Genomic DNA, 19,946 nt, shown 5'->3' on the forward strand with positions numbered 1-19,946 from the left:
GTTTCAGGCACGTCCCTCTGGGAGGAGACCCCGGGGAAGACCCAGGACACGCTGGAGGGATTATATCTCTCGGCTGGCCTGGGAACGCCTCGGGATCCCCCCCGCAGTTTTGGCAAATGTGGGGTGCATGTGTATGTAGGTGTATAGGGGGGTGAAGGGTCATGATTATGAAGGGGGTAGGACTTCAGTGAGAGAAGTGGGGAGTTGTGGTGGTTTGTTCAAGGGTAGGTAGAATTAGAAGGGTTGTTTTGTGATGGGCAGGGAGGTGAGTGGGATGTAGGGTTTTGGAGGTGGACTAATCTTTTGGCCGTGTATCTGTTAGAATGGGTGTGTATGTGTATAGATGTATGTGTGGGTCTGTAGGTGTGTGTGTGTGTGTGTAGATGTGTGTATACCAGGCTGATGGTGAGGGGGTGTGAATGTGTTGGTGTGTAAAGGAGAAGGGAATGCAACGTGTCTCTGGGTGGGGGCGTCTCCTAGGGGTGTGGGGGCGGTGGGCCCTTGGTCTGTCTCTCCTTCTCCCGCCCCTCCTCTTCTTTGCCCCCCCCCCCCCCCACACACACACACTTTTGCATGTGGTTCGTTGGTGCCTTCTGGGGCCGGTGGCGGCTCCTTTATTGGGGTTGCTGAGGGCCCTGGTTGTTGGGGCAGCTGCCCTTGGCCTGTCCTGGCCTTCGGGGGCCCCGGGAATGGGGGACGTGCCTCGTGCCGCAGGTGGCTCATCTTCTTGAGGGAGGCGCGCTTCCCTCGGGACGTAAATCCCCGGACCCCCCTCCTTCCCTTCTTCCACCACATACAGGCAGGGCGTTGGGAGGCGGACACGTTGATCTGGATGGTGAGAGAGGCCATCAAGGTGGTCTCGATCGCTGCACCCAGCATCGGTTCACCTCCCAGTTTTAATTACACTTAGTCAAAATAACACAAAAAAACACACACTGACAACACATGGACATATTTTGGGGGGGCGGGCCATGCAGTGTGCGGTGGGCGGGGCTGCCTTGGTGGTCCCGCTCCCAACATGATGTGGTTACTTCTTCCCAATTTTAATTGCAAACAACACACACTTCACAATCATTCATAAGCTGGGAGGGAGGGGGTGACAATGGGGTCCTGCCACGCCCCTATTTCTGGGGCTGTGCCGGAGGAGTTTGGGCGGGGGAGTGGTGCTGTTCAGGGGGCCTGGGTCTGGGCTGGCCTGGCAGGGGAGGGACTGCTGCTAGCCCTGGGTGGTGCTGGATCGGCTGCATGTGTGGAGTGGTGGGGGGGGATTGACAGGGGTGGGAGGTAGTTGTGGGGCCCTGATCGGGGCCCTCCTATCCCCTGCTCCCCCGGGGGTATCTCACAGGGGACACGTTGGGAAAGAAAGGTGAGGGCGTGCATGAGCCAATGGATGAAGTGGTGACTGAATGTTAGGGTAGAGGGGGGGTGGGGGGATCAGGGTGAAAGAATTTAGGAAAGTGGATGGCCGCTGGGATAGGAGGAAGGGGGGGTGTATGCAGATGGGTGGGGGTGCGTATGTGGGGTTATGTTGGTGGTACAGGGAAGTGATGGGGTGGGTGTACAATGAGGACTGTGAATGTGGATAGAGGGGTGTAGGGAGGTATGTGTGTGTGTAGAGTGGGGTATGCGTGTATGGAAGAATGGGTGATTATAGAGGGAGCAGGGATGTGTGTGTGAGGGGGTGTGTGTGTATAAAGAACGGGGGTAGGAGAGTGTGAGTTTGAGCGTGTGTAAGAGAATGGGTGTGTTTAAGGAGGAAGTGTGGATGCGTGTGGGTGGGGGTGTGCGTGTGTGTGTATGTGTGTGTGTGCACACGTGTGTGTGTGTGTGTGTGTGTGTGTGTGTGCACATGTGTGTGCGTGTGTGTTTGTGTGCGTGGAGGGTCTTGGTGCTCGGGGAGCGCTGCTGGGGTGCAGCCTGGCTGCCGCTCGGTGGCGGTCTGGGGATCCCGGCCCTCCGTCGGTGTGGGCTGGGCCCTCTGCCTGCGGGGGTGGGGGGTTGCTTCTGGGCTCTTGGGGCCGTGGGGCCCGCGCTCTGTCTGCCCTGGGTGGCCGGTGCCCGGCGGGGCCGGTCCTCGCTGGTCCGGGCCTGCTGGGGCCTGTTCCCCCTGACTGCGGGGGACTCTGGCTGGGACCCCCCTCTGCCTCCTCCTGGGTCGGTGCATGGCTGGCTCCGGGGTGGGGCGGTTGGGGTCTGCGCCTGGGGATGGCTGCCGATGGCCCTGGTCTCGGGGGTACTCCTGGCATGCCTCTTGCCTTTGTGTGGGAGGGGTCACACTGGCATGATCACCTTTTCCGGAACACGTTCCACTCTGCATGTTCTGCATGTGACACAGTCACCGAGTCGTCACGCAGTTTTATTCACTAATAGCAGCTAGTTTTCTCATTTCTGTTTGTTTCTCATTTATATTTAACTTTTTAGATTCATAGTTTAGTTACTATGATCTAAAGTTGGCTTGTATGTGTATGTATATGTGTTAATACTGGCAAGTGCGTATATGTTTGTACGTATGTATGTGTGTGTATGTGTGTGCATAGAGGTGTGTGTGTATATGTATGTATGTGTATATGTATATGTGTACATATGTATATATATATGTGTATATATATATATTATGTGTGTATACGTGTGTGTATATGTATCTGTATGTATGCGTGTGTATGTGTGTGTATATGTATGTGTGTGCCTGTATGTGTGTATGTATACATCTGTAGGTCGTTTTCTTTCTTTTTGTTTTTGGGTTATTTTTTAGTTGTTTTTTTCTCTCCCTTTTCTCTCCCTTTATCTCTTTCCCTTTTCTTATGAGGTGTTTCTTCTCCTTTCTCTTTCTGTCTTTTGTCTGTCCTCTCTGGTCCAGCAGTACAAACTCTACAATTCAAACAACAATACAAAATAAACATAGAAATAAAATAAAAATTCAGAAAGTCAAGGGGATCATTATATCTATAAAGCTTCCCTTGGCAGAGAAAATTTGCTCAGCAGAACACAGCATCCAGACCATCATTCTGCTTGCCTAAATGCTGGACAAGACAAAAAAAAAAAAAAAAAAAGAGATAGGGTGAGGAGCTCGGTCATCCGGGAGGGGCTCAGAGTAGAGCCGCTGCTCCTCCGCATCGAGAGGAACCAGTTGAGGTGGCTCGGGCATCTGGCCAGGATGCCTCCTGGACCTCCCTGGTGAGGTGTTTCAGGCACGTCCCTCTGGGAGGAGACCCCGGGGAAGACCCAGGACACGCTGGAGGGATTATATCTCTCGGCTGGCCTGGGAACGCCTCAGGATCCCCCCCCGCAGTATTGGCAAATGTGGCTGGGGAGAGGGAAGTCTGGGCTTCCCTGCTTAGGCTGCTGCCCCCGCGACCCGATAAGCGGCAGAAGATGAATGGATGGATGGATGGATGGATGTTACATTTATTCAAATAAATATTGTCTATAAAAGCTCAGCCTTCATGTAATTTAAATCATAAATATTCTGTGGTTTATTCATGCTGCAGGAAAATGCAGGAATCTACCTTAAACTCAGCATCAGATAAGTCAAACTGGACAAGAAACTAAATCTGGATCAGGACGTCATGACCTGATAGAAAATCCTTTATATAAATTTTCACCATCAAAAACCTATTTACACAATGTTGAACACAAATGTGCTTAATTTAAAGTTGCCATAGTAACAATGCAATACTACAGACGAAGCTGCCGTCTCATTGTAGCCGATGCACATTCATCACTCTGTCCACAGTCAAACTATTCATATAAAATAAATTCATATCAAATAAAGCTGCTCTAGATGTTACAGCTTCACTTGCAGTTAAATACACATTTTAATGATTAAGCTTTAATCTAAAGTCCTGAGAGTTTTGGAACGTGTTTTAATCGAACCAGCTGTCCAACTTTCTTCTGTTGTCTGAGTACTCTCGGAGCGTTGGAGTATTAAAAACACCTGTGTGCGTGTTTCTTACTCAGTGAATGCTGATTGGCTGAAATAGCAGGCCCGTCTCTGGAATGTAAACAATCAGAGCCAGAGGATAGTTTCCCCAGATTATGTGCGTTTCAGTGAAGGGTGTTGGCTTACACTACTCCACCATTAATCATGGGGTGATCGTACAATCCTCATACATGATTGGTTGCTGAACATCGGACGTTACGGCAACAGTAAACCCCGGCCTCCTTTACACACCACACACACCCTCTCGCATGGAAACAAGACACGTAATGCCACTCTGCTGTGTGCCAAGGCAAAAGCTGCCAGAACAATCTTACAATTACAGAAAAATAAGAGTTTCACAAGCTTGAGAAGTGCTTTCAAGCACGCTCTTTTAGTTCTGTTATCCCTCCTGCTGAGCATGTTGATAATAATATTTCCACCGTAGGGTTTGTCTGCTGGAGTGCAGTGTACGAGAGGTGAGGATGGTGGTGGCGTCCATCCTTGAAAAAACCCTGGAGAGCGCCCTGCACTTCGGAGATCCGGGACTGGACAGCTTGACTGATGCCCTGTTGTCCCTCCTGGACAAAGATGTTCCAGAAAATGTGAAAAACTGTGCGCAGTACTTCAGCCTCTTCAGTAACTTTGCTCAGAAGGTAAATCAGCGGATCATATAGCAAACGGTTGAATTACCGGCCTGTAAGATAAGTCCCTGAGCGTTGTGTGTGTTTTCTGTTGCCGTGCTCTTAGGGTTGTGGACCTTGCCAGTTGTTGCTGAAACACTCGGCTTATCGTCGGATGCTGATCTTTTTGTTGGGGCCCAACAGGCAGAACAACCAGGTACGACTGCGTTTTAGCATTTTACTTACTTTAAACACAGACGGGAGTCTTGAGAAGTCATTGGAATAAATGCTTTTTCAGAACCGACGGTGGAGTCCGGCTCAGGCTCGGGAGTTTCTTCACCTCCACAGCACTCTGGCGCTCATCACCCTGCACTCCGACCTCGGCCCCCAGCGCACGCAAGGTCAGACCCGTCAGTGTTCAGCACTCACTCCTGCACGCTCTTAGAAAAATCAAGTTCTTGCTTTGATTTAGTTTTCTGTTTTTATTTTTCTCTGCAGCGCCGGGAGGATGTAAGCTGCGTGTGAGTAGCATCCCATCTTCCACCCCTCTCCTCCCTCTCCACTCAGACATCCTTGCATCTCTCTTCACTCCGGAGGGGCAGCCATACCTTCTTGAGGTAACACAAAACCAATGTTTGCTTGCTTGTTTTTTCATTTAAAAAAGCCTCTTTTACCGATGCTTTCTTGTTTGATCTTCCAGGTGATGTTTGCCATGCGTGAGCTGTCAGGACCTTTGTCTCTTCTGATAGAAATGGTGACTTATTGCTCATATTGTAATGAGCCTTTCTCCCTGGGGGTGCTGCAGTTACTCAAGGTCAGAATTATTCAAGAAAAAAACAAACATGCATTTGTATCAATGACAATGTTCTTATTAAGAAAAAAAGAAAGAAAAAAAAAAAACCCAAAACCTTGTGTCTCACAGACCCAGATGGAGACGGCTCCACCTCACGAGCTGAAGAACATTTTTCAGATGCTGCATGAGTTACTTGTGAGTTTACCTTCCCTTCAGTTTAATGTATCTGGTGAGAAATACTTTTATTTAACTTAAATTAAATCATCACAGGTTGTAGAAGACCCTCTACAATCCCAGAGACTGAAGTATGCTTTTGAGTCAGATAAAGGATTGTTTGGTACGTGACAACGTCGTCATCTTTTCATCACTATAATGATTTGAAACAACATGTAAAAGCCTTGTGACTCTTTTCCAATAACAACAAATCACTTCGTCCTCACAGCTTTGATGCAGCAGAGCAACAATGTGGACAGCAGGCGCTGCTACCAGTGTGTAAAGTTTCTGGTCACACTTGCTCAGAAGTGAGTACATCTGAAGTTCAGAGGTCATGAAGGAGGAAACATGCTATTTACCCTGCAGCAGGCGTGTCCTCTTTGTTTTTTACACTAAGTGATTAAAAATGATACCTGTGTCTGTGTCCCCGAAGGTGCCCTCCTGCCAAGGATTACTTTAAAGATTTCTCTGGGAATTGGAGCTGGGCGGTGCAGTGGCTTCAGAAAAAGGCAAGCTTGTAAAACGCTGATTGATCACATGTATCAGGGCGATTGGTTTTAGGGGACTTTTTTGGGGGGATTGTGTTTGCTTTTGTAAGAGTGACCGTAGACAACAAGTGGTTACTGAATGGAGATGAAGCCTCCGGGAGCCTTTAAATAATCCCCAGTAGTTCAGCGATGTATTCTGAACCGTAGGCTCATGTTAGCATATTCAGTTATACGCCTTTCACTTTTATCTAAATTTGTAAAGCAAATTTAATTCTCTCAACCTTAGAATTTTTTTTTTTCTTTTAAAATTAAATCTGCCTATTATGTTTTATATGTGAAAGCTTACTTTTTACATATCTTGGTATTATACATTGTCCTCAATCATTTAAGTCCCTTATAGCTTAAAAAAAAAAAAAAAAAAAAAAAAAAAAAAGGTATTTCTACACACTTAATCACCTCCTTCTACTTTAGATTTGTTAAAGATGTACAATTTTTGTCTTTTTTTGTTTGTTACTTTTACTACTACAAGCTTTTCCAACTCTAGTTAAACTCCCATCTTGATGTATTTATTTTTAGAGAAAAACATTGACTGTATTCAATCGTCTGCCACCTCTGGTCTCATCACGTTCAGCAAACTTGTGTTTTAATCTAGAAGAGAAGTCTGTGTCAAAGCTGCAGAAAGTTTCCTAAACTAAAATGATTCTTTCTTTTAAAATGACGGTATAATTATCTTTATTTACTTTCGGGACTGTTTGGAATAGCAGGACAGAAGACAAAGGAAAGCCTTTATGCATTGTGATAGAGTTGAATTAGCCTGAATGTGCAAAATAATTTTTTTCTTTCTTCCTCAGATGACTGAACATTACTGGACTCCACAGAGCAATGTCTCCAATGAGACATCCACCAATAAAACCTTCCAGCGTACTATCTCTGCACAGGTACACACATTTATAGAATAACTGCATATCAGCATGATAAGACCTTCTCTGTTTTTCATCCACTCTCCCACAAACCCACTTACTTGAACCTGTTACTGATCTCTCCCCGCTGCTCTCAGACTCACTTCTGTGTGAATTTGTGTGTGTGCAGGATACGTTGGCTTATGCCACGGCATTGTTAAATGAAAAGGAGCAGTCTGGCAGCAGTAACGGCTCCGACGGCAGCCCAGCGAATGAAAATGCAGACCGCAGCCTCCGACAGGTAGCTATCATTAACAACCCCGCGAGCTGCTAAGAACAGCGGGGCACCTCATATGACTCATAGCGTTACGGCAGCCTGTGTTTAGCTCACACAGTGAGCAGGAGAAGAATGGAGCAAAAAAATTGCTTCTGCAGATAGCTTTGAAGGCAGTTTTTACCTCCCACGGTTATTATTAGCGATGGATTTGAAGCTTTTGAGTCTTGCTGTGTTTGTCAACATGCCTACATAACACATTGTTGTTTTGTTTTCAGTCCAGACAATGAGTGTGATTTATAGAAAATGTAATCCTGCTGGTACTGCATGGCACATGAATATTTTACTATTATTTTTATTTTTTTATAAACAAATATATATAAACAAAAAGACCTAATTTCTCTGTTCTTGCGTTTGAAGAGTTTCCTTCTGCTCTGCTACAGGGGTCAGAGTCTCCCATGATGCTCGGTGATTCAAAGAGCGATCTAGAAGATGTGGACTCCTAACTCCTCCAGCTGGCGGTATCCCTCCAAAGGAGAGGCGGCACAGGTCCGGGCAGCCATTCGAAAGGGCTGCACTTCGCCTCTGATTGGTCAGGACATTTGGGACTCCACAGAAAGCCAATCAGAACACTTTCTCTTGGTCGCTACGGCAACATAAGGAGCTATGAATAAATTATGAATTACTTCCTTTCAGACAAGCCAAGGCGATGTTGGAGATGCATTATCATTAAGGGTACCGGAGTTGATTAGGGTGGGAAGTGCGAATAACCCTCCACAATCACAGACAACTTCAGTTTATCCTTTTTATTCATTCGTTCACTCGGAATGACAGCAAGGTGGAGGATGGGTTTGGGTTGTGTTTTAACAATTTTTTGCTCATATTTGCCAATGTATTTGCATAAACAACTTCATATTGTAATTAAGATTTGTTCCATAAGTGTAATTTCCAGTGTAAAATAGTATTTTAAAGTCTCTTGGTTCGCTTGTCCACAGCCATGCAAACTGAAGGATGTTACGTTAGCTGCTCCAGAGGAACTTAGACACGTGCATTTGTACAGAAACACCTCCAGACACACAAGCACTTGGGAGGGGGGGTGGGGTCAAGTATGCACTTTATAGTCCAGCCCAGGTTATTGTGGTCAGTTCCTCCAGAGCAACTCGGCGCTCACGTACTCTTCTTCTTTTGCTTTTAACAACTGATCTTTGCAGTGCCACTTATGCAGACACATGAACACCCTGATAGCAAGCCGTTCTGCCTGTGACTGAACCTTTGACCCGCGGCGACCATGTTGTAGCCACGGGGACAGCAGTTCGGGGCAGGATCTGTCCCTGAAACGGGGCCGTTTCCGTGGCCCCTCAGCAGTGCCATGGTCAGCACTCTCCCCTCCACCATTTCATCTGCTGACAGGCAGCCTCGTGTGCTGGATTTTATTCTTTCTCTCACCGTGTTTTTAGTTTTATTTTTGGCCACTTGTCTTTGACTCTGGATGGATTTGAGAGAGAGGATCTTTAGGGACTTCAGCCTTATGCAAGAAAAGCTGATCTTGAAGTGCGCGGGTTAGTTGTGGTGGGCCATCAGTGCCGACTGAAGGGGAGCTCAGGAGCACGTTTTACTTTTAGGTGCCAAGGTTCTACACACTCACACGCACAAAGAAGTTTCCAAAACCTGTAAATGTGCGTCACTCATTCACTTTTTCCACACAAGCTACAGGTCCTCACCTCACTGTTACCTCTGCTTTATCGGGTTCATCTTACTTTTTGGTGAACATTTTTTTTTGTTTGTTTTATGCTTTGCCTTTTTTTTTTTTTTTTTGCTTTTTTGCCTTTTATTTAAACACACACAGGGGAGCTAAACCCAAATGTAGCTCTAGTTTTCAACAGAAGGAAACACCAATGTTACCATCATCCTTACCCCAATCATCGGGAGTCTTAAAGTGCCTTAATCTCCCGATCTCCCCACCTCTCCACCGCAAGGCGTGTCCATTTCTGGCACCAAACCAGTGTCTCTTGTGTTCATTTAATCTACCTGTGGGAGAGCAGCAGGCCTTGTTCGTTCCCATTTATCCTTCCAAACTAATACAGGGAATTTCCTCTGTGTGTTGTGACAAAGGATTCAAGGAATGTAAGTGATACTGTGCAGATGTGAGAGGGTGGGGGGGGAGGGTGGTAGTAAGGTGTACCCAGTAAAACAGGGTTTTAGTGATGGTAAAAATGCTGCTTCTTTTCACTCTGCTCTCTGGCAGACAAACTTTGTAGATACTGATTTAGGCTAGATAGTTTGAACACTTTCACTCATGTTTTGAAGACTTGAGCTTAAACTTGCATAGCAGATTAGCTTTCAGCTTTAACAGGTCAATGTTTACAGTGTGGGGACCTACAGTGTAAAACAATCATGCAAGCTGATTTTCTGTTGCGATCAATCAGCTGAGGCTCCTCTGCATCCTCACAGCCCACTGAGAGGAATGACTTTGCTTTAGCCCTTCCATACACACCTCTCACTCTTCCTTTCTAGCTCATTATTGTGAATGTCACGTCGTGCTCTCCGGCACATTTGCATGTGTGGCAGCAAATGGTGGTGAAGTTTGTCTGTCTCTATGTGATGGGAAAAAAAAAGAAGAAAAAAAATCAGCCCCCCGTGTTGTTTGCTGTGCGATTCGGTTTCATTAGCACTTACTGTGACAAACAACGCCCGTGCTAAGTGAGGGAGCTGCATGCAGTCTGTGCCAAGTGATACATAGCCATGGCAACATGAGTTGCATCCAGCCGAGAGTCTCTCATAGGTTTGGCCCTCTTCTACATTACCACAACAACTTAAAGATAAGGGAGGGGAAGGAATAAAAAAAAAAAAAGTAAAACAATCTTTTGTTTTAATGCCGGGATGCAAGGTGGGGGGGGGGGTTTGGTGAGTAAGCGTGGGTTGGGATTGGCATCTATACGGGTTTTTACTGTATTTCAGTTTTGAAAATTCACTTCTGACATCGCAGGAATCTGTAATGCATGTTAAAACTCAGTTTTAATTTGTACATCAGAGTTTGATTATGGGGAAATTTGTTATAAAATAAACTGGAATGCACAACCTTTGCAAATGTTGTTCTTTTTGTTTGTGTTTTACTTGTTTGCACACTGTTCCTGTCACTGATACCTTATATTTAGCAAGTGTTATGAATAAAACACTGGTTACATGTCTGTGTGACACTGTTGTTATCAGCATGAAGTAAACATCATAATTGATAAATAAGAGAAGTACATCTTGAAATTAATCCCATTGACCAACAGTGCACTTCAGTTCATCTCTAGTTAACAATAGTGTCTTGTCTGCCATTACATGACATCAAGGCGATGCATTTCAGCATGTACATTGTCGAGAATACTTGCAGAGAAAGTGAGGAAATTTACATGTCATAGTTGTTGGTTCCAGACAGGCTGATCCTCTGGGATTTTGACACACAAGGTTTGCAGAGAGTGGTTAAAAGAGAACATATCCAGTACGCTGCAGTTTTTTGTATCAATGTTTTTATTTTTATGTCAAAAGCTAATGGACAGACAGGTTGGAGATGGCTGAAAGGCAGGTTGGTTCTATCTTGTTTTGATCATACCATCTGAATGGAGTGTTAAAATCAAGACTAATCAGAGCAGGTGATGTTTTGTCCAGTTCTGGTGAGTCTGTGTGAATTGTAGCCTAAGTTTCCGGTTCTTCGCTGACAGGAGTAGCACGCGGTGTGGTCTTCTGCTGCTGTAGACCATCTGCTTCAAGGTTGCACATGTTGTGTGATCACAGATGATGTTCTGCATGTCTTTGTTGGAATCAGTGCTTATCTGACTTCCTGTTGTCTTTCTGTCATCTTCAACCAGTCTGTCTATTCTTCACTGACTTCTAACATCAACAAGACATTTTGGTCCAGACAACTGATGCTCGCTGGATATTTACTCTTCTTCAGACCTTCTCTGGAAACACTAGAGATGGTTGTTTGTGAAAATCCCAGCAGGTCAGCAGTTTCTAAAATACTCAGGAAACTATACCATGTTCAAAGTTAACTTAAATCCCTGTTTTTCCTCATTTCATGCTCAGACTGAACTTCAGCAAGTTGTTTTTGACCATGTCTACATGAGCAAATGCATGCATTTTCTGGCATGTGATTGGCTGATAAGATGTTTGTGTTAAAGATAATTGAACTGGTCTTCCTGATAAAGTAGCTAGTGGGTGTGCTGCTTTGTGGTCTCTTGAGATTTTTTTTTTACACACCAGCTTAGAAAAAGTTGGGGTTCAGCTTCTGATTCAAGGGAATTTTTGGCGGGTGCTGCTGCATGCTCTCATGCCCAAATCCCCCTCATTTCAAGTGGAAATAATTATTAGAAAATAAAATTCCCCTGAATGCTGTCCATAATAATATTGCTTTTCATGATGCATATTTCTTCTTTTTTCTTCCCATTTGTCTTCTTTACTATTATTACTATTATTCCTTTAAGTATTTAGAATTGACTGAAACAGCATTGCATTCATGCAGAAAATCTTTTTTCCCGGTTTAAAAGAGAAGAAAGTGAAGCATCTGTCATAAACAGATTAAATCAGCTGAGCTGTCACTGACATATGTGCTGTCACAGTGTTTTACAGATACAGATCTGTGGGCATCTGAAGGCATCAATCTGTGCGAGTCAAGATTTATGCCAGTGAAACACACCAAGCTGTCATGAGACAGACATTTTTCTGAGCTGTTGACCTCTACTGATAAATTTCACTCCAACAGTAGTGTTGAATACACTGGACTCTCAGCAGATGCATCACTTGAGGGAGCCTCCAGTTTCCCAGTGAATGCAAAACAAGTAGGTCATTTATAAAGCAGCCTTGAATAAAAAAATTTTTAAAAAAAAAGCAGTTTAGAAAATGAATTAATGAATTGTGTACAGCTGGAAACAGATTCATCACGTGCATAATAACATCTGCATTCCTTGATGTGTTTTTATGTTTTTTTTATCGTTCAACAGAAAGCACTTACTTATTTCATCCACTTAGTTTATTACTTTGTAAAGAGGATACAGTACATCAGCTGAATACATGGTCACTGTTTAAATGTTCATGAAAGCTTTTTATTACACTTGTTTAGTAAAAAGTTACAAAAATATTCAACCAGTCTGTCCATAAAAGAGAACATATATGTAGTCAAACCTGCATAAGCCTGGTGGTTTAAAATAGCTAACAAGATGTCACATTAATACAATATGGAGCGTATGTTGGTCTATCCCTACAATAGTACCACAGACAGCTTTGCAGAAGTTCTGTCTGTGAATACAAAGCAGGTTAAAGTGTCTGGAGAGGAATACATGAGGTCAGAGGAAAGACATGGTTAAAGACTGGATCAGTTAGTTGTTGTTGCAGGCTGCTCAGGTGGTGTGACGCGGCAGCACACAGCGACGCCTGCTGCTCCACCAAACCCTGTGACGCTGCGGACATGGCAACTGTTGCTCTTGGCAACTGGCCCCAAGACAGCAGAGTCCTGAGAGATGGCGCTACAGTCAGTCAAAGTCCACCCAGAGGGACAGGACACCTCAACCTACAAAAAAAAAAGAAAAAAAAGAGGGACATTCAAATGTGATGAGAGGAGTCCGGGACAAAAGTTACATTTTTCTGACGTCCATATTTAAATGACACACCTGATCTTTGTCAGCTGATATGTTTTCTACCAGCTTGCACTCAAGATATGGAGCGTGGCAGCAAACTGCATGTGAAGTGGCTCCTTCTTTTACTTTACAGCGTTTCACGTGTCTGTGGTGTGGACGTGAGTCGGACAAGAGTTCAGCTGTGGACCAAGTTGTGCACCCTGGAGAAACAAAGTCTGCATGCTTACTCTTGTCACAGTTGTCATGGTAACAAGGACGAGTCAGGCAGCAACTTAACCTTCACATGAGGCGTGGGAACGTGGGTCAAACTAGTAAAATAACAGGATAATAACCTATAAACAACAAATATCCATTTTTTTCTCTTTCTTATTGTGCAAAGAAGTACAAATACATTATTATTTATATTCAATTAGCTATCCTTTTAGTAAAACCAATGTGAAAGTTCTTGGTAAAAAAAAATCCCTTTCAACTAATTTCAGCTTCATCATTTAGTTCATCATTTACACGTGCATTAAAACTTATAAACCACGATGCACCTTTAATCACAAGTGTCTGAAACTGAAAAACACAGTATTTCACATGACTATTAGAGTAATCACCAAAAGCTAGAGGTTATTCATGTACCTTTATACATCTGTGTGGTAATCCTGACCACCTGAAGTGACGCCACTTATGATAGAAACTGAAGTGAAGTTCATTACAGCTGGGGTAGGTAATCTTGCCCAAATATTTTTTATTTTTTTTACTCTGGGTGAAGTGGTTCCTCATCCTGATAGTAGTCTATACATGTTCTAATCATGAACAATAAGAAATATAGTTAGACCTCTCAGTTTACTGTAAATCTGTAAAAACTCTGACCAACCCAAACGTCAGACTGAATTAAAGTTGTTCATTTCTTTTATTTTGTAAGCTTCTTCTCCCGGCTCCCCTCCTCCCCCTCCTGCTGTGCATACCTGATCACCACACCCTGCATATAAATAGCGTGTTAGGATGAAAATAGTGAAGAAGAAACTCAGAAGGCAAACGTGGCTGAGGAAAATCCAAGAAGGATTTCCCGACCCGGCTCGGTTTATTTGCCTCCTCCTGCTAAACAGCCGAGAAAGAGAAAATCGTTGGTGAAAAAACGCTGCAAACTAGAAAAGCCTTGGATCACCCAAGGAGCAAAACCAGAGGGGGAGGAGCCAAGACAGGGCGCCACTTTCACATCTTGCTAGGTCCACAACATTACCTACCCCAGCTTTAAGTAAAATAGAAAAGATAAAACAAGTTATCTCCCTGCCTTGTAAATGTTATATATTGCAACCTCATATGGATACATTAGGAATTACAGTTAATGTCTTCTGTGTCATTTTCACATTTACCAAATTCATCCTGTGGGCCAATTTGGAGCCTCTTGTGGCCTGATTTAGGCCCTTGGGCCATATGTTTGACACTCCTGCTTTACACAACAAATATTCACTAAAGCAGTAACCAAAGATTATGCAAAACCTTTCAGTCAAAACTCTTCATATCACACATATAGCTGCCAATAATGAGTGTATTTTTCTCTTAGGGTTTCCATGGTAACATAATTGATCATAATGTTTTAAATGCAGCAGAACAAAAGCTTGTACAGTTTAAATAGACTGAAGAAACGTATCTGAAGATCACGTTAGACTGAGTTGCACACAGCAGCAATAAATGGTTTTATCAGCTGTTTATCTGCTTCTTTTTTCCTAGTAACATTTATCTTCACTTACAATTAAAGGTCAAGGCCGGCTTATAGCAATTCTATGGTTAAAGCTGTAGTATAGTGAAGCTGCAGCAGATCCTATCACAAGCAGATGGCTGTAACTTCATTTATTCTGCATGTTCAAACCTAAAGGAAGGCTTGATCTGGCTGAACGTATGTGAGAGTATCTAAAACAGACTAAATGGTCAGATGTATGCATAATATACCTGTGACCTACCAGTCAGGTGGTGCTGTGGACCAGTGCACTGAGCATCTTGTCCCGACTCAGTACTGGCGTGGGCCTGGCACTGCAGGCCACTGATCACACAGCAACGAGCCACCGCATACACACCATTACCTGCTGGGCCATTAAAGGCAACACACTCCATGTGTTTGTTGCTCACCTGTGAACACAGAGCGTTAATGGATTCTTGTGCTTGCACACCTTGGATCTGAGTTTAACTGGTTAAACCATAGACTATATATAAAGATGGATGGAGCCTCCCTGACGTCACCCATAGGTTTCTGAAGAGCTGAATTAAAGCTCGGAGGGCGGTTCCTACCATCGTCATCTTGACAGGGGCATGCGTGTCGTCTCGCCCGGAAAATACAAATGTGGGCAAAGAGGTGGAGCTGAGAGGGGGGCTGTGAGCGTCATGGTGGATGATTGACATCAAGCAAACTCCGAGCTTTCTGTTGCTAAGAGCTAACCGAGCTAACCCTGAGATAACAGGAGCTAACCAGCTAACCAGCTAACGGAGGTAAGCAGGCTAAAGATAAGTCATGTTAAGCGGCTAAAAACCGCGGTTCTTCTACGTTGTTCCTATTTGAAGCGGGAGATCGGGTACCTGTCAATCAAAAGAACACGCCCCTAAATTTGCAGAACTTCGAGATTAAATTACTTTTAAACGGGCGAGTTAGAAAAAAATTCACTCCCCCCACAGTTGTCATGAAGGTAAACCTGACCTATAAACCGAAAATGGATTTTTGAACCAGGCTGTAAACGTGTTTATTTCTGCTGTGAAGTTGGCCTTTTTAACATGGGAGTCTATGGGGACTTGCGCTGTTTTGCAGCCCCTAGTGGATGAAGGGGGAACTACAGTTTTATGCACTTCCGCATAGGCTTCACTTTTAACCACAGGAGGCTCCGTCCACTTTCAATATACGGTCTATAGGTTAAACTCACGGTGATGATTTCCCCTGCTCGCACGCCATCAGGAGCATAGCTGCTGCAACCCATCATTTCCTCCCCGAGACGACACCGGCTCTCAACCCTGTCGGTGGTTGCGAGTCCTGACCTCCCTGACCACACTGAGCGACACAGAAGCTCCTCATCTGCAAATGGAAACAGAATTCGAGTGTCAACTAAACAAATGTCTTTTCAAGTCCGTAAGATTAAAGGTTATGCGGCACTAACTTGATGTGGGGTTACTCGCAGTGGGCATAGCTGCTACCAGGTTTGGAGTGGTGAGACGATGCGCTTCAGACAGCGACAGGAAGTTGATTGTATTGCTAATGGAATGATGGAGCATCGTCTGCAGAACCTGCACTGGTGATGCCTTCTGATGGGACGACAGGATAACTGCTGCCATACCTACACACAAAGCACTTGCTTTTAGAGTCTGGCTTTGCCTTTGCTTTAAGTGTGATTGCGTGTAGACGTACCAGCAGCATGCGCAGCAGCCTGGGAGGTTCCACTGCGAGAGGTGAAACAGGTGCTGCAGTCACTACTGGCACTAACAATGTCCTCTCCAGGTGCAAACAGATCAATGCAGCGGCCAAAGTTGGTGCCACCTACACCCTGTGACATAAGCTGGTTGGCTGAGTTGACTGCACCAACGGTGATGACCTGCATGCACAAAACAAGCAAAGATACTGTAAAGCTGGTCCAGAAGGTAAAAACTCTTTTGATGGGCTGTTGCATTACCTCAGGCTCTGATGCAGGCGAGTAGAGGCAGGCGTCATCTCTGTAGTTCCCTGCAGCAGCAATGACCACAGCTCCGTTTGCCACCATGTCTCGAGATGCTGTGTTCAACGAGCGGCTGAAGCCACCGATGAAGGGCAACAGAAGCACAACTGCGTCCACTGGACGGGCCAGTAAGCTTGCTCGGATATACTCCAGTCCTAATTATACAGAAAGAAAGCAGAACAAGGCAGAAAACTGCATAAATAGTGACCCTCCCTGACCATCTCTATATCTCACCAAGACTAGAAAGGATCAAACCTGCAACCTGAATCTTTTCTTACAGGTTACATCTAGAAGTCTTACCTGCCAGAGCTCCCGACACGGTTCCTTTACCCTGACAGTTGAGCACACGAACCAGGTTAACACCGGCACCGCGAGCAACACCTGAATCTGATCCAGTTACAACGGCCGCCAAGTGCGTGCCGTGACTGTCGCATTGACTGGCCTGCCGATGAAACGAAGCTGAACATCACACGGAAACAGACCCGCCTAAAGCTTTGTGTCTCACCCGCATTTAACAAACCTGTCTGTGAACTCTGACGCCGTCTTCCTCGGGGACATTATTAAAGTCTGTGATGAGTAGACGTCCTTCAATCTCTCTGTGAGAACTCTGCACACTTCCATCCATCAGATACACCTCCGCCATCCCTCCATCGTCTGCAAATGAGAGAAAGCGTTTCTTTGTCTTTTTTAACACTGTAAGTTTCAAGTGTTACAATCCAGTGTGTTTATATCAGGAATCTTAAACTGTGGCCCTCAAGGGCCACTGTCCTGCAGGTTTCAGGTGCCTCTTTGTTCCAACATAATTGATTGAAACAAAAAAGGATCCAATATGTTGCTGTCAACTTCTCCACAATGAGCAGTTCATTTGAGTCCAGTGTGTTAAAGCAGGGAAGCATCGGAAACCTGCAGGACAGTAAGACTCAAAGACCACAGCTGGAAAACTGCTTCCAGATGCAGTTCGCACCATCTAATAAGCATCTGCATGTGGTCACCTTGCAATCAAAGGTTGCCACAGGGATAATAAATGCAATAACTGGGACTAATTTGTCATTTTTTTGTTGATAAACTCTAGAGTAATTACCAAATGAAAGTTCATATGACCTCAATAATATCATCAGACAGAGCAGAATCCTGTCAATGTATTGCCATAAAACATGTTAATTTCTTCATACAAGTCTCTGCTTTTTTGTCTCAGGTTATATTGAGGTACACGTAATGATAAATTAAATCCACTTCACCCTACATTTTAACAGGCTTTCTGCTTCTCGCTGAGTTGCAAGCTGTGTGGGTCAGAAACAGACTCACTGGGAGGCCTGTATGTTCCATTCTCTGATATGCTGCCATGAGGCTGCAGCAACCTCTGCAGGTTCCAGGGGGCGCTCTGAGCAAAGATGGAAGAGTCCTCCTCTATGTAATGAACATGAGGGAGAGTCACCGCCTGGCAGGGACATAATCAAAGGAAAATGATTGCATGTACGGATAAAATGAATTTATCCACCCACTTATGACTTAATTATACTTCATCTTCTGAATATCTGAAAGTCATATTCAAAGACCCTAAATCTAAAAATAAAAGACAACAAACTTTAGTCGAAGCAAATTATGTCAGAAGTCCTTGGGACATAGTCAGATATCTGAAAAGTTATGTAAGTATCAATGTTGTGAACCTAGGCTGGTGTTTTCTGTCTGTCTTCTGCTTTGAGCTGAAGCTGCTGCAACCTGTCACCACACCCCCCTTTTTGGCTTTTAAATCAAGGCATTTTTCAGTATTATATATTATACTAAAACAGTATATTCACTAACTCTTTCAGTCCATTCAATATTCTTTAACAGATAAATTCACTGGTAACAAAGTTCATATATTTTAATTGGTAAAATCCCACAAAGACACCCCCTAGTTCAGGTGTTACAAACTAAAGTCACCTTTCATTTAGATAGCCAGCATCACATAGTGCTTGGAAGATGGTGATCAACAGAAGATCTAGATCTAAAGCCTTTTGTGTCATTGAACATTTTGTAAGTTTCAGGAGGCAAAATTGCCACAGTTTGCACAAACACAACTTCTTATTACTTTAACCAGTGTTAACCTTTGTCGTCTAAGCAGAGGAGTCCTTAAGTTCATGGTTAGAATTACTGAAAAGTGTGGTTAGGTTGTAAAACTTGTGTGAGAAAGCTGCTAATCGATTACATTTTCTGTCAGCTTTAACCTGGATGTGAAGTTAAAACAACATATTTTAGTCCATTACTTTCCCTGTGAGCAATAACACTGACCATGTGAAGGACATCATGACTCATTTTGACCAGAAACCCCTGCAGAGCTCCAGAGTAGCTCTGCAGGATCTCCACCAGGTAGCCTCTCCTGGCTGCTTTGGCTCGCAGCCTCCTGATGGTCCTCTGGACTTGTGACTCGTGCGTCCCTGGGTGCAGAATGACCAGGTACTGACCGGGCATGCGCCATGCCACCTGGGAGAACAGTGCAGGGAACCCATACAGTTATTTAGGGTACAGGTGACCCCTCATGTCTGCATGCACGTGACAATGCAAGCCTGCTTGCATCAAGTCATGTATCCGCATTCTGTGCGTCATGACGGTTTACATCGTTGTCATAGCATCACTGAACGAACATTTAATTTTCAAACTGTGAGCTTCATATGTGTCCAACAATTTCTTTAGATCATCACAACACTGATTAGATGAATGATGACTTCACACAGAAATTATGTTAATGCCTCTCATCAAATTCATTCCCTTGTTTCTCCCTTTACCTTGTTGCACCTGAGGAACTCCGCGGCGGGCACGGCTCCAGTTTCAGGCTGAGTCCCGTCCTCGCGGATCAGATCCAGGATCATCTCGTCGTCTTCTGGGTAGTCCTGCGCGCACGCGGCCAAAGATGCGCACAAACACAGAGCCCAGCCAACCCAGACTGGGGCGCAACGCATTCTTCACGCCGACCTGTTTCCAGCTGCTAAATTAGACCACTGACAAAATTTTATTATGTTTTGTTTTTTAAAAAAAAAAAATAATATTAATAATTATTATTTCAGTCTGACTTCTCCAGATGTTTCCAAAGTGTCTCCGACAGCCGCGCGTCCTGCGTGTCCAACAGTCCGATATCTGCCTCCAACCATCGATGATTTGAAATAATAAATCAAATCGAACAATTGATTCTTATAATTTAAGGCGGGGACTGGTGACGTATCCGCGGCTCACGCCACCGCTTTTGTATCGAATGATTGTCCTCCGTTAAAAACACCTCTTGCTGTAGAGGAGTCATGTTTCATGCCCCTCCACCCCCACCCCACCTCCCTGAGATTATTTCATGTAAATCTGAGAAAACACTTCGAGGTTGATGCCGTTTGAACACGTGCACCTGGAAGCGCGTGCAGACTCACTTGTTAATTCACGACTGTTTGGTTTCATTTAGCTTTATTTTGTACATTTT

At 44.5% G+C, this 19,946-nt stretch overlaps 2 protein-coding genes across 3 annotated transcripts in view; one reads left to right on the forward strand and one right to left on the reverse strand.

Moving 5' to 3' along the window:
- Window positions 1–8,284, forward strand: part of usp24 (ubiquitin specific peptidase 24) — a 43,510-nt gene extending 35,226 nt beyond the window's left edge. For both annotated transcript variants that reach the window (XM_079245239.1, XM_079245240.1), the window contains exons 55-66: window positions 4,365–4,572; window positions 4,667–4,756; window positions 4,838–4,940; window positions 5,038–5,156; window positions 5,240–5,353; window positions 5,462–5,527; window positions 5,603–5,669; window positions 5,775–5,853; window positions 5,979–6,054; window positions 6,885–6,971; window positions 7,123–7,233; window positions 7,650–8,284. In XM_079245239.1, coding sequence (XP_079101365.1) covers window positions 4,365–4,572; window positions 4,667–4,756; window positions 4,838–4,940; window positions 5,038–5,156; window positions 5,240–5,353; window positions 5,462–5,527; window positions 5,603–5,669; window positions 5,775–5,853; window positions 5,979–6,054; window positions 6,885–6,971; window positions 7,123–7,233; window positions 7,650–7,712 — 1,183 coding nt within the window. In that variant the 3' untranslated portion in view covers window positions 7,713–8,284. The remainder of the gene's footprint in view (window positions 1–4,364; window positions 4,573–4,666; window positions 4,757–4,837; window positions 4,941–5,037; window positions 5,157–5,239; window positions 5,354–5,461; window positions 5,528–5,602; window positions 5,670–5,774; window positions 5,854–5,978; window positions 6,055–6,884; window positions 6,972–7,122; window positions 7,234–7,649) is intronic.
- A 4,278-nt stretch (window positions 8,285–12,562) lies between these two features.
- On the reverse strand, window positions 12,563–19,443 carry pcsk9 (proprotein convertase subtilisin/kexin type 9; the record flags this gene model as incomplete). Its single annotated transcript, XM_079245354.1, has 12 exons — window positions 12,563–12,757; window positions 12,858–13,024; window positions 14,774–14,939; window positions 15,722–15,870; window positions 15,953–16,129; window positions 16,201–16,384; window positions 16,463–16,659; window positions 16,805–16,946; window positions 17,025–17,158; window positions 17,810–17,942; window positions 18,776–18,967; window positions 19,270–19,443. 12 exons carry the CDS (start codon window positions 19,441–19,443, stop codon window positions 12,563–12,565), a joined length of 2,010 nt encoding a protein of 669 aa, XP_079101480.1.
- Between the last annotated feature and the right edge of the window lie 503 nt (window positions 19,444–19,946).

This window comes from Telmatherina bonti (genome assembly GCF_933228915.1).
Source record: "Telmatherina bonti genome assembly, chromosome: 8".
Taxonomy (NCBI): Eukaryota; Metazoa; Chordata; class Actinopteri; order Atheriniformes; family Telmatherinidae; genus Telmatherina; species Telmatherina bonti.